Here is a 12,945-nt window from a genome sequence, read left to right as displayed (position 1 = left end):
CATCAGTGCTGGGATTACTGATGTACCTCAAAGCCTGGCTGTGGAGTGGTTGTAAATCTATCTCATCTGTCGACGTGGAAATGGCAGCCGCCAGAGCCCGTGCAAGGCTCTGGATAGCAACTTTGGAATTTGACCCTTTGATTATGGCTTCACTCTCTCAGCGACTGCTCATTATTTCGCTGCTCCTGAATTTCTGTCTGGGTCTAGGAATTGCATCTAGAGCCTGGTGCGTAAGAGACTGGCAGCAGCCTTCTGTCGCTGAGCTACGTGCCTGCCTCCCTTACTGCTTTCCATAGAAGGCTTTTTAAGCATTTCTTCCCTAATGGCCTCCCCCAAGAAATTTTAATACAAAGCGACTCTGGATTACTTACAAGGCACAAGTAATCTAATGAGAAGCTAAGTAGTTACCATGACTACTGCTGGTTAGTAGCTGAAGCTAATTAGTTACCACATACATACATATGTGCATGAGAAGGTACACGAACTACCACGACTACTGGTAGTTAGTTACCACGACTGCTGCTCCTTAGTAGCATTTCGTCAGCCTCGCTTTACAAACTGCAAGGCAGTAGACGTCACAACTCGACAAAGGTTGGCTTCATCTGCTTGGTACTGAGAAAGTCAGGGCCGATTTGAAACCCTGCACACACCTCTTCAACAGAACTGCCTTTCTTCAGTGACTCTAAAATGATGCCTAGAAACGAAAGAAGGGAAAGTGCCCCCATCCCTGAGCTAAACTAAGTGAAACTCCATAAGCCCGGGAGCAGAGAGCCGTCCCTCCAAGCAGCATGGGTAAGAGGCAGGTGCCAGGACACAATGCAATGGAGGCTTTCTTTGTTTTACAGCCCCGGGTATGTCTCCGTGGTCGAGTACTTGCGAACGTATGTGAGGCCTTGGGTTCCATCCCTAGCATTGCCAAACAAAACCACCATACCCCAAACCCAAACAGGCCAAATGAACAAAAAAACAACAGTGAAGTGAAACAAGTCCCCAAGTTCCAAAACCCATACTGCTATTGTGTTTTGGGAAAGATAAAGTGTTAAGAGGAAAGTTTATACAGAACGACCAGAAAGGGTTTATTCAACTACACACATGAAAATTCTTTCTGGGTGACAGCTTCACTCTGTGGCACAGGCTGGCCTAGAACTCACTGTCTTGAACTTATGATAATTTCTGAATTAATGCAATCTATCCCATTAACAGGTTTATGGAAAAATCATGTTAAGATGTCAATATCAGTACAGGATTACTAACATATTACTGAAGAATACTATTCAAATTAGGTTGGTACCCATGAAGCCAGACACTATGGTACACTGACTTATGGACAGTCTGGCAGGGGTTCACTGATATTAAAACTCTGCTCAGTGAGACAGTGGAAAGGGGATGAAGCACAAATCCCAGGAAGAGTGAACATCTCTGTAGGGGTGTTTCAAACTCTGGAGTAGAACATACCACGACAGACAATCCAATTAAAAAATGGCAGAGAATCTGGACACCCAAGAATAACTAAGGAGCACACACAGAGCCAGTGACCACAGGAGAAGACGCTCAGTGTCAGACGGCTCGAGGGATTTGGATAAAAACAAAAAGGAACCCCCTCCCTCCATTACAGTAGTCAGCTCTCACCGCAAATCCTCAGTACTGAATGCTGGTGAGGAGAAGGAACAAGACCATGAGAGGGGAAGCTGCTTTGGTTGGCAGTATGTTCATCTCTGACAAAACTAAACAGTCACCGCCTTTGCCTGCAGCCATGTTCCTCAGCATCACCCCAACCTCACTGAGAACTCTGTCCACACGGACTTGCACACTCATGTTCACGGGAGCTCTATTTACACCCTGCAATATTACCCAGCGTAGAATTAAGCTATGACATCATGAAAAAGACACAAGGGAACCCAAGATGCATAGGGCTGAGTGAAGAGAAGCCAGTCCGAAGAGTCCATGCATTGTATAATCCCAAGGACATGGCAGTTAGGAAAAGACAAGAAGAAGATGACGAGTTGCCAGAGCCTCGGGGAGCAGGTGAAGCACGGTGGGTCTCACCTCACATGGCGAGCACATCACTATGCATTTCTCCAAACCTGTGACCCGAGGAGCGAGATCTTAATGTGAACCGTGGACCAGAGTGATAGGGGATGTGTGTGTGTGTGTGTGTGTGTGTGAGAGAGACGAGTGCACATGGAGGAGCGTAAGTGACTGCACACCTTCATTCTCTGTAAATGCTTCATTCTCTGTAAATCTAAGCCTAGACTAAAACATGACTCCATTGTTAGAAATTAAATGCAAAGGGACTAACGTAACTCCTTTAGTTATTAATCCCAAAGTACTATAGTTATTGGAGAGATGGCTCAGTGGTTGAGAACACTGGCTGTTCTCCCAGAGGACCTGGGTTCAATTCCCAGCAGCCACATAACGATTCTAACCTCCTCTAACTCCAGTTCTGAAGGTACCAAGCACGCACGTGGTGCACGGACACACATGCTGGCGAAATAACCACACATATAAAATACGTCTAAGAAACAAATTAAAAAGGGTATTATATAGGTCTTGACAGAAGTCATTTCAAGCAAATTAATATATGGAAAATAGAAAATGTTTTATTATATGATACTTTGCTACTCTTTTTGACCTTAATATCAGGTACAAAGCATGTTTCAGTTTGTAGAAAACAGAACGTATTCATTTAAAGCATCCAGTAACACTTGAACCTCCCCTCGTACACCGAAGGTACAGAGCTAAATGCCTTCTCAGAAATGACCTCTTTGTTCCACATCAGCTACTTTCTGCTGTTGTTTCTAGAGTGTGGACTTCCAAAGCTTTGCCCTTACTGATCTTATTTTCCCGAGGTATCTACGATGCTCTCCGACGCCAGCAGATCTTGGCCCCCACCTTCAGAGGCAAACAGCCATGCTTCCACCTCTGCTCTTGGAGTGGAGTTTATGGGCAAGCTTTAGCTCCATAGATATGGACAGAAACACAGATCTGACAGGTGACATCCACATCGGGACTGAACGTTCCAGGACTACAGACCACTGCAAGGGAAACGCAGGCTGTCAGGCAGGATAGTTTACAGACACCTCGTCTCAACAGTGCAAAGGAGTCTTCGGTGTTAACACTGTTTCTCCACAGGCTACCCACACCTGTTTAGCCAAGTAAGTGGTAAAGATTGCCTCAAACTTTGTAATGTGATAATCTTAAAATCTTAAACACAGGAGAGGTAGGCTACTGTATTTTCCTTTCTATCGGCATTTGCAAGGCCTTCTCCATGCCTCATTTGTCAGTGCCTGTCTGCAGTTTCTACCCTCTGCTCCCCAGCTCTGTTACCCGGGCAGGACCATTCTGCGCTCCTGCACAGGACAGTGTCACATGTCAGTGGGACACTGTGGAAATGTTCTGCAAAACAAGAGTGAACGATGCAAAGAATATATAATAGGATGACTATGTGTAGAAATTTGTGCTTTCAAGTTTGTTTTTTTTTTCCTTCTCTCTCCTGTGGAAGAAACGATGAAAACACTCAGCTCGATAATCTCTGGAATCTACAGACACTTAGGTATGTGTATTTTATAATTACCGCAACAGCTAGCACAATTGCTGTGCAGACCTTCGTTTTTCCCAAAGCCTGGTCGACAATTGTCTATTCGTGTTACTTGAAAACTGTGGTCCACAAAGTGCATAGCTGGGACCGTTCTGTTGAAGTGATGGTGTAGAATGTGAGCTTGTTTCCGAAAAAATTCTTCCATCCGATCTCTCGCCTAAGATTTAGATACGCCAGAGAAAATTATAATTACTAACTTCAATAATCTAAATCCTTCTCATGAGTCACAGGCCGTAAAACACAGCACAAATATTTCCTGCTCATCAGGGCAAGATGCATTAGACGAAGTCCTGAAAAAATCTATGTTAAAGCCTAAAATTAGTACCTTTGGCTTTACTAATTTTTGTTCATTTATACACGGAGTGGCTAAGGAAGACAGTTATAAAAACTTGTTGGGGGTGGGGTGGGGCTGGAGAGGTGGCTCAGTGGGTAAGAGCACTGACTGCTCTTCTGAAAGTCCTGAGTTCAATTCCCAGCAACCACACAGTGGCTCACAACCATCTGTCATGGGATCTGATGTCCATACAGTGTACTCAAATACATAAAATAATTAAAGAAAAAAAACTTGTTTGGGGGGATGGATGGCTCAGTTGGCCAAATACATTCCTTGCTTGTAATCTCAGTGCTGGGGAGGTGGAGACAGAAGGATTCCTGGGGCTTTGCTGGTCAGAATGTCAAGTCTAACTAGGCAGAGACCCTGTTTCCAAGGAGGAGATGGTGCTCCTGAGACTGACATTTGAAGTTGTACTGCAGCTTCAACACAGCCCCGTGTACCTGCACACACACAACCATGCACACACACACACGGATAAAAGCTAGCTTTGAATTGTTTGCCTTTTTCATAGACTAAACATTATCTCTAATTCTCCCTGGTTATTAAGAAGGGGGGGAAGCACCAACAAAACAATCAAACCCCCCCCAAACAGAGAAAGAGACAAGGTGCTGCAGAGGGGGTGGCTCAGCTGTGAAGAGCACTGGCTACTCCTCCTCCAGAGGACCCAGCACCTACACGGCAGCTCACAGCTGTCTGTGACTCCAATTCCAGGCCGTCGATCATATATCCTATTCTGGCCTCTTTGGGCACTAAGCATGCGTGCGGCACACAGACACACATGCAGGCAAAAACTCATATACAGACTACATAAATGAAAAATTAAAAAGAGCCAAGTAAAATATAAATCAAGGCTTTAGTCAGTATTTCAAACTGACGATGTGAATCTGGCTTTGGGACAAGCTATACTAATGACTAAGCCTAATCAAGTACTTCTTATAAACCGCATAAAACATTACAGGCACGGACTTGGGAACAAGTACAGACATTTTTCTGACTATGCCCTCAGCCTCCGGAGTCTGTGGCAGGAGAACAACGACCACATTTCCCATAGCTGCGACTTTGGAAGACCCACACATGTAGCCTATGGTAACTTGATTGTGAGGTTTTTTTCTTCAGGCCACTGCTTAACCATTTAGAAAATGAAGCCTAGCAGTGGTGGCTCACACCTTTGATCCCTGACATCCACATACTGGAAGGAGAGAGCTGACTTCTAAAGTTTGTCAAGGAACTTATCTCTCTGTGTTGTAAATATTTCTCCACCATAAAACATTCCGGGGCTGTCAAGGCGGCTCAGTGGTAAAGGCACGTGCTGAGAAACCAGATGACCGGATTTGACTCCTGGAACCCACAGCCCACACAGAGGAAGGAGAGAGCCAATTCCTGCCAGCAGTCTTCAAATACTCACATGTGTGCTTTTGCATGTAAGTGATGCACACACACAAAAACATAATTTAAAAAAATATAGAAGAAATAAACAAATTGTTCCTTAAAAAAAAACTAGAACAGTATTATGATTGTGTGTGTGTGTTTGTGTGTATGTGTGTTTGTGTGCACATGTAGGTGCATGCACACCATGGTTTGCATGTGGAGGTCAGAATTTTTCTTTTCTTTTGAGATAGGTTTTCATGTAGCCCAGGCTGGCCTTGAACTCACGGTGCAGCTGAAGATGACCTTGGACTGCTGTTAATAAGATAGAGTATTGACCAAAGGCCCTGTGGGTCCCCAGTGCTTTCCCCTGGCTATGGGAGTTTGCTTACCTTGAGGATGTTGTGATTTGTGATGTCTTCACAGTCAGCAGAGCCGCTGCACAAACTTCTCCAGCCCGGTGCGAAAGGATTCACTGAAGAGGAAAACATGACAGGGACACACCGGCTTCTAAAAAGCACGGGATCCTTCCCTTTAACCCAGTTACCTGATCAGAATACTAAAGCTAGGCACACGGTTTGAGTAACACGTGCACTGTGTCTTTACTCCATCTGGGGGCCAATTGAAGTAATTACAAGGCTTGAAAATAGAAACATATTGTGTCTGGTTACTCCCTCGTTAATTCCTCAAAACCAGAAACCAGAAAACATCATTCCTAAAGTTCTATAAGAAAGTGTTAAGCTTGTACCTAGCTGCACAGTTAAAAGTCATGTCAATAAAATGGCATTGACTTTGAGTAATAAACAATATATTATATTTGAAGGTAGGCTGACTTTAAAACCACAACCGGGCAATAGATTAGTGCTTAGCAAACACTTCAAACTTATTATAGGTAGGAGACATCTCGTGTTTATAATGGCGATTCATTTTATAGTCTATTATGGTTTTGACTTAAAGCCATAAAATTAACGTTGTAAAATGGTTTCACCTTGAAAGGCTATGAACAGCTCATACAGGAAGTCCCTCTCTGGAAGTTTAACAAAATGGCACTTGTAGGATGGCTCTATGACATGGCACAACAAATCAGAGATTAAGTTATCCAAGATTTTCTTCAGCACTCTAAAGAGCAGGTCATTGTGTCTTCCTACACAAGATCTTGTGGTGAAACGCACGGCCATGTGGTAAGAATAATCAGGTTCCCGATACGCTTTAGAGAAAGATGAGAATGGAAACAGTTGTGTCTTGCATTAGTTTCTGCTGCGTCTTTCCAAAAACATGTAACATTCCACATCGTTAATTTTGCAAATCAGCTTCAAAATCGTACTTATCTAGTAAATGGTCTAGATAATTCCATTGGTCCGTTTATATAGTACATATAACTAATAATTTTAATGAAACAACAACAACAACAACCGGTCATTGTCATTAGATGTCTGTCTACTTAAGAGAAATGGCTACCATGTGGCTACTGTGTGGTAGCAATACAGGTAAGTTAATAGTGTCAAAAAGCCATTGGGGCTCAAGAGATGGCACAGCAGTTAGGAGCTGTGATTCCCAGCCTCCCCCATCAGATCGCTCACAGCTGCTCCTAACTCCTGGGCATCAGACGCCCTCTTCTGGCCTCTGCTGGCACCTGCACTCACATGCACGTGATACGTGCACACACACACACACACACACACACACAGACACATAATAAAAATACATCTTAAAATGTAAGGGTGTTTTTGGGGCACTGGAAAGATGGCTCTGGTACTTATATTATTTTTATTATTATATTATATTATATTATATTATTATTATTATTATTATTACCAAAGATCAGAAAGTCATATTTCTTCTTTATTGTAGTTTCTTCTTGGGTTTCTGCTTTGATAGTCTTATAGGAAAGCATACATGAGTAAAGTCCAGATAACGGCTCCAGGAAATCCTTCAGTACCAGTTCTCCTGTGTTTGTTATATTTATCTGGCTATTCCCTGATCAAAAGAGGAAATCGCTGGGTTATTCAACAGGTAACTTAAACATTATTCAGTAGACGCAGGGCTATAAACAGACATGCAAAAATTCAAAAATTAATAGACTATTTGAACTTTGAGAACCCAATAAAACATTTTTTTAAGACACGGTCTCACTGCATAGCCTTGGCTGATCTAGAACTTGCTATGTAGATCAGGCTGGCCTTGAATTCACAGAAATCTGCCTGCTTCTGCCTTCTGAGTGCTGGAATTAAAGGCATGTAGCACCAGGCCCAACAGCCCAAGGGAAAAAAAAACCTTAATTGTCATACTACTCTATGAAAGAATTACATGAGCTGGGCACACTTGTGAAATATATGTTGATTTTCTTTATTTAGTTTTGACTGATTTATGCCAGTAGTTCAGTAAATTATATATCTATACATATTTATGTGCGTATATACATTTATATTTTATATTTACACACACATATAGAAACACACACAACACACAAATAATGTTGATATTACAAGGTACTATTCTAACATAAAATTACATATTGAATATCCCATATTACTGGTGTTTTATGGGTAAACTTTAATACTTAGGAAAATATTTAGTACTTAGGAAAAGTAGGGCCCAAAAATAACTACCGCAGGGTAACCAGACAGCATAGAGAAAATTTGCTTGAAAGGGAGACTCTGGATTCAGTCCCAAGCACTGGGAAACAAAAGTAACAAAAAACAGTCTCTTTGGTGGCCCAGGCCACCTTCAAACTTGTAATCCTCCTGCCTCAACATTTTGAGTATTGTGCTCACACGGCCTGTGCAGTCTTTTGCATCTGCTTTTAGCTTTTGCATATGAAGAACTTAAGTCATGGGCCAAGAAAAATGATAATTTGTCGTGTTGAGAAAAGTTAATTGAAGTTAAAATTAAATTTGTTGGGGCTGGAGGGATTGCCCACTGTTTAAGAGCACTGGCTGCTCTTGCAGAGGATCTGGGTTCAATTCCCAGCACCAACAAGGTGGTTTACAACCAGTAGTAATTCCACTTCCAGGGGATCAGATATCCTCTTCTGACCTCGGAGGGCATCGGGCAAGCATGTGGTGCACATACATGCACGCAGGCAAAACACTCACATATACAAAAATAAAATACAGTTAATAGAATTTTAAAATTAAATTTGTTCTTTTCAATAATGGCAGTGCTTTAAAAGAAACAATGTTCACAACATTAAAATATATTAAAATTATTTACCTCTTAATGTGTTTTCATTTGGCCCAGTCCATAAGTAGGTGGGGTCCACTGTTTCTTTATTAGCACGATCAATATCCATACAAATAAGGACAGGACTAGTCTGATGTAACTTTACATATATTTTTACTGTGACAAAATAAAATTCTACGTAATTACATTATACAGAAAAATAAAGACACACACACTCCTAGACAATGATACCAGGTAGTTCTTTCTGGATTTCAGTACTTAAAAAGTCTTCGTAACGTGTCCAATGCTAGTTGTCATTTAGAATGAGGTCTTTGTTGCTTCCCATTGTAAGCCTTTAAACTGTACTTTATCGGCAATATTTTCATTTTGTGGCAGTCTAGAAAAATGTAGATCAAGTTCCTTTTAACGTACATATGAATAAATAGCTCCAATAAGGAGCTATGGAATCAATGTTACAGGATGTTAGCTTGACTGACAAACTATTTCAAAACTGAAAACTTGGTATTTCACGTAAGCTTCCTATTGTCTTGTGCAGTGCTTACTAGAAAGGTGTACTACAGTGACTCAACTGGATAAGATAGTACATAGTCTCACAAGGTACTTTTTAAGGTCCAGTCATTGCCAGGATCAGAATCTATAAAGCCTATTGTTCAGTTTGGCAGTGTAATGGTGTTGGGAAGAGAACTGCCTTAAATGTGGAATTGTTCTAGACGGAATGCAATGTTATTTCAAATTTGGAGCACTACTTTTTCCTGAATGTAGGTAAACTACAGAGAGTAGTAACACTGGAGCTGATGTTTGATGCATGAATAGGGCTGGTTAATACAAGAGGGAGAGAAGAGCCTTCCAGAGGGGCGTCCACTCTGCTAAGTGCCTTCACCCATTACAAAGCAGAAGTATTTGAAAGAGAGACGTGGTATCAGAGCGGCAGATCTGTGGTGAACACTGGAATACAAGACTAGCTTTGAGGGCAATGAACTTCCCGAACTGCAGAGCACAGACGCCCTCCTGCCTAGCTCCCTTTTCCCTGCCTGAAGAACCTAAGCGGGTGCATCCCCAGCTCTTGGGACAAGCCTGGCGTGAGAAGAGGCACGTATTACCTGGGTGCCCTACCGTGCCGTAAACAAAGCCTTTGATATTGAATAAGGAAGAACGTTGCGATCCAACTGCGGAGGAGAGAAAACGTCTGGCTTATTATTAGTGTTTGGAGGACACAAGGTTCAGGGCAGGGCGGGGCGGGGCGGGAGGCAAAAAAGGCGGGACGGGGGGAGGAGCCTGCGAGCCAAGCCACACCTCCTGAGAGAGACCAGAGCACCGCGTAGAGTAGGGCCCACGCAAGCATCACGGCTCAGGCACTAGTGGCGACGGCTGGGCGCCCTCCTACCTCAGGCCAGGCCCAACGCCTCCCCATCGCTCCTCTACAGAGCGAAGCAAACCGCCGAGGGCATCTTCCCTACCGGTCCCAGGCTATCACGGGGGCGGCTGTGCCCGAGAGCGCCTGCGTGTTCCGGCTTGGCACGAGGGGCCGGGCAAGCGCTCGCAGATGGAGAGCCCCGCCTCCTGGCGCACGCGCAGTTGCGGAGCGCTGCACCCTCCGAGCCTTTCGCACCTCTCCTCCGGTCCCCTGTTCCCGCTCTCTAGCTCTAGTCGGCCTGGTGGTGTGATGAGTAAAGGAAACGAACTCAAGACTTCCGGGGACTTCCTCAGACTAAAGGCTAAAGGAACTGATGAGTGAACACAGTGGGTCCTAAGGACGGTGGTGATGGCGCTGAGCAGCCCAAGGATGCCGTAGTTTGGCGATCAGAAGAAGGGAGATGTTTGTGAGAATTTCCTAAAAGCGAGGGCTCAGCTCTGGAACCCCGAGCTAACTTTGCTAGCGTTGCTGGATCTGTCAAAACGTCACACCCAGTTTTCACCTAATTGCATTTTTCTGGCATACAAAAACCAAGACCTTGAAGAGCCCTCTCCTCTGTGCTTCAGAAGGGTGCCCTCAGACCTTCCCACGTGGAGGAAGGTTAAACCTTTATTTTTTTCAGCTTAGAGTGTGAGATGATGTAAGGGACACCCCCTCATGCAAATTTATTCGGAAGTAACTTTGCTTTAGAGAATGGGTCCCATCGAAAGGAAGGCGAGAGCGGATGATCTTTTCCTCAGCTGATGTGAGATAAGCCACTCTCAGGGAGCTCCAAAATAGTCTTTCAAAGTTCTGAACCCTGTGCTGGGGACCAAACCCAGGGCCTTTACTGAATTGAATCGCTAACCCCATCATGCGTGGTCCCATCTTGACTGCTATTTTAGGTGACCTGAAAGACTTTAGGTGTTGTTTATCTCTTGGCAGTAGAGCACCGCTCTCAGTAGTGGTTTTGAGTAGGTTGGTTAGGGAGAGAGCCCAAGGTTCAGATAGGGTGCAGAATGGTTATTTGGGGTGAGATCAGGAGTTTTCAGTTTTATTTCCTTTGAGCCGAGTCAGTATTTGGACTGTCTCAGATGGTCCAGGAGCAACCTTTGTCAGTAATTTCATTTTTAGTCACTGTTAATTTTATCGATCTAGCACAAGCATGAAATGGGATTCAATGAGTCAGATCCACCCCCTGTCAGTTACTACGTCTAGACTCATGGGTTAGCCTCAACTGTTAAAAATGTGGATGGGTGTTTTGCTTGCATTTCTGTCTGTCTGTGCACCACAGGCATGCACTGCCCACAGAGGCCAGAAGAGTGTGTTGCCTCTGGGACTGGAGTTAACAAATGGTTGTGAGTAGCCATTTGGATGCTGGGGATCAAACGTGTGTCCTTTAGAAGAGCAGCCAGTGCTCATAACCGCAGAGACACCTCACTTCAGATTTAATCAAAACATTTTCCAAAAGTACAAAGTATTACTAACTTCTCAGTTATTGCACACGATTCTCATAAACTTATGTGTTAAATCTTAACTCTTATAGAAGAATGTTAGAATAGTCGGGCTGGAGAGATTGCTCAGTGATTGAGAGTTTATCTGCTTTTCCAGAGGGCTCTAGTTCCAGGATCCAGCTGGGTAGCTTACAACAACATCCTTTTAACTCAGTTCCAGGTGAGCCAGTGCCCTCTTCTGGAAACCATGGATGCCTGCATTCACATGTATATACCCTCTCCATCCCTCCCATATATACAGAATTAAAAAGAAAACCTTTAGCTAGGTAGTGGTAGCACATACCTTGAATCCCAGCACTCAGAAAGCAGAGGCAGAAGCAGAGGAGGGCAGATCTCCGAGTTTTAGGCCAGCCTGGTCCACAGAGAGAATTCCAGGACAGCCAGGGCTACATAGAGAAGCCCTGTCTCAAAACAAACAAGCAAGAAGAAAAGAAATGAGAGAGAGAGAGAGAGAGAGAGAGAGAGAGAGAGAGAGAGAGAGTGAGTTTGGGTCTTGGAAGTATCCATGTAAATGTTTGATGTAAGCTTTGTGCTTTAGAGTTTTGTTTATTTATTTTGAGACAGTGTTTCTCTGTGTATCTCTGGCTAACCCAGAACTTGTTATATAGTCCAGGCTGGCCTCCTAGAGATCTGTCTGCCTCTGCCTTGTGAGTGCTAGAATTAAAGGCATGTAGCATCATGCTGGGCAGCCCAGACAAACCTTGTCATCTGACTCTATGGAGAAGCAGCATGAGCTGGGTTCACTATGAAATCTATACTGATTTTCTTTATTTCTCAATATCTCATTTAGACTGATTTAGGTCAGTAATTCAGTATATGAGAGAGATTTTTATAGAAGACAAATTTATTTTATTTTTTTAAAAAAGATTTATTTATTATTATATCTAAGTACACTGTCGCTGCCTTCAGATGCACCAGAAGAGGGCATCAGACCTCATTATGGACGGTTGTGAGTCACCATGTGGTTGCTGGGATTTGAACTCAGGACCTTTGGAAGAGCAGTCGATGCTCTTAACCACCGAGCCATCTCTCCAGCCCTAGAAGACAAATTAATAATACTGATATCACAAGGCACTATTCTAACATGAAACATTACATATTGATACTTGCCAAGGCACAGTTGTACACTTGGGCTATCCTGTCTTTCCTTCTTTTCTCTTTTTCTTTCCTTTTATCAAAGAGGGTCTTTCTGTATAGCCCTAGTTGTCCTGGAACTTTCTTTATAGACCACACTATCCTCAAACACAGAGATCCTCTTGCCTCAGCTTCCCAAGTGCTGGGAGTAAAGACATGCAGTCTATGCCTGGCATGCTACAGCATTGTTAATTAAAGTTTCATATTTTTAATATTTCCTTAGTTTATCTGCACCAGAGTCACACTCAGGCTTTCGTGTCACATTTAGTTGTGCTGTCCCCTCAGATTCTTCTGAGCTGTTGACAGTTTCTCAGACTTTTCTTGTTCTCTTTCTTCTCTTGTTTTCTTTCCTTTTGGTTGTTGTTGACTTTGACAGTTAAGGACTGCTTTGAAGATCCGGACTCAGCCTTAAATGATCAAGTAT

General features: G+C 43.4%; 1 protein-coding gene across 1 annotated transcript; it reads right to left on the bottom strand.

Moving 5' to 3' along the window:
• Window positions 1–2,578: 2,578 nt before the first annotated feature.
• On the bottom strand, window positions 2,579–9,999 carry Zpbp2 (zona pellucida binding protein 2). Its single transcript, XM_021177007.1, has 8 exons — window positions 9,774–9,999; window positions 9,581–9,646; window positions 8,511–8,636; window positions 7,113–7,274; window positions 6,286–6,504; window positions 5,690–5,772; window positions 3,575–3,755; window positions 2,579–3,035 (listed from the first exon to the last, which is right to left on the bottom strand). Exons 1-8 carry the CDS (start codon window positions 9,820–9,822, stop codon window positions 2,941–2,943), a joined length of 981 nt encoding a protein of 326 aa, XP_021032666.1. The 5' UTR covers window positions 9,823–9,999; the 3' UTR covers window positions 2,579–2,940.
• Between the last annotated feature and the right edge of the window lie 2,946 nt (window positions 10,000–12,945).

The sequence above is a fragment of the Mus caroli genome, chromosome 11 (assembly GCF_900094665.2).
Source record: "Mus caroli chromosome 11, CAROLI_EIJ_v1.1, whole genome shotgun sequence".
Classification (NCBI taxonomy): Eukaryota; Metazoa; Chordata; class Mammalia; order Rodentia; family Muridae; genus Mus; species Mus caroli.
The sequence above is the reverse complement of the archived record's forward strand: the minus strand, read 5'-3'. Positions and strand labels throughout refer to the sequence as shown.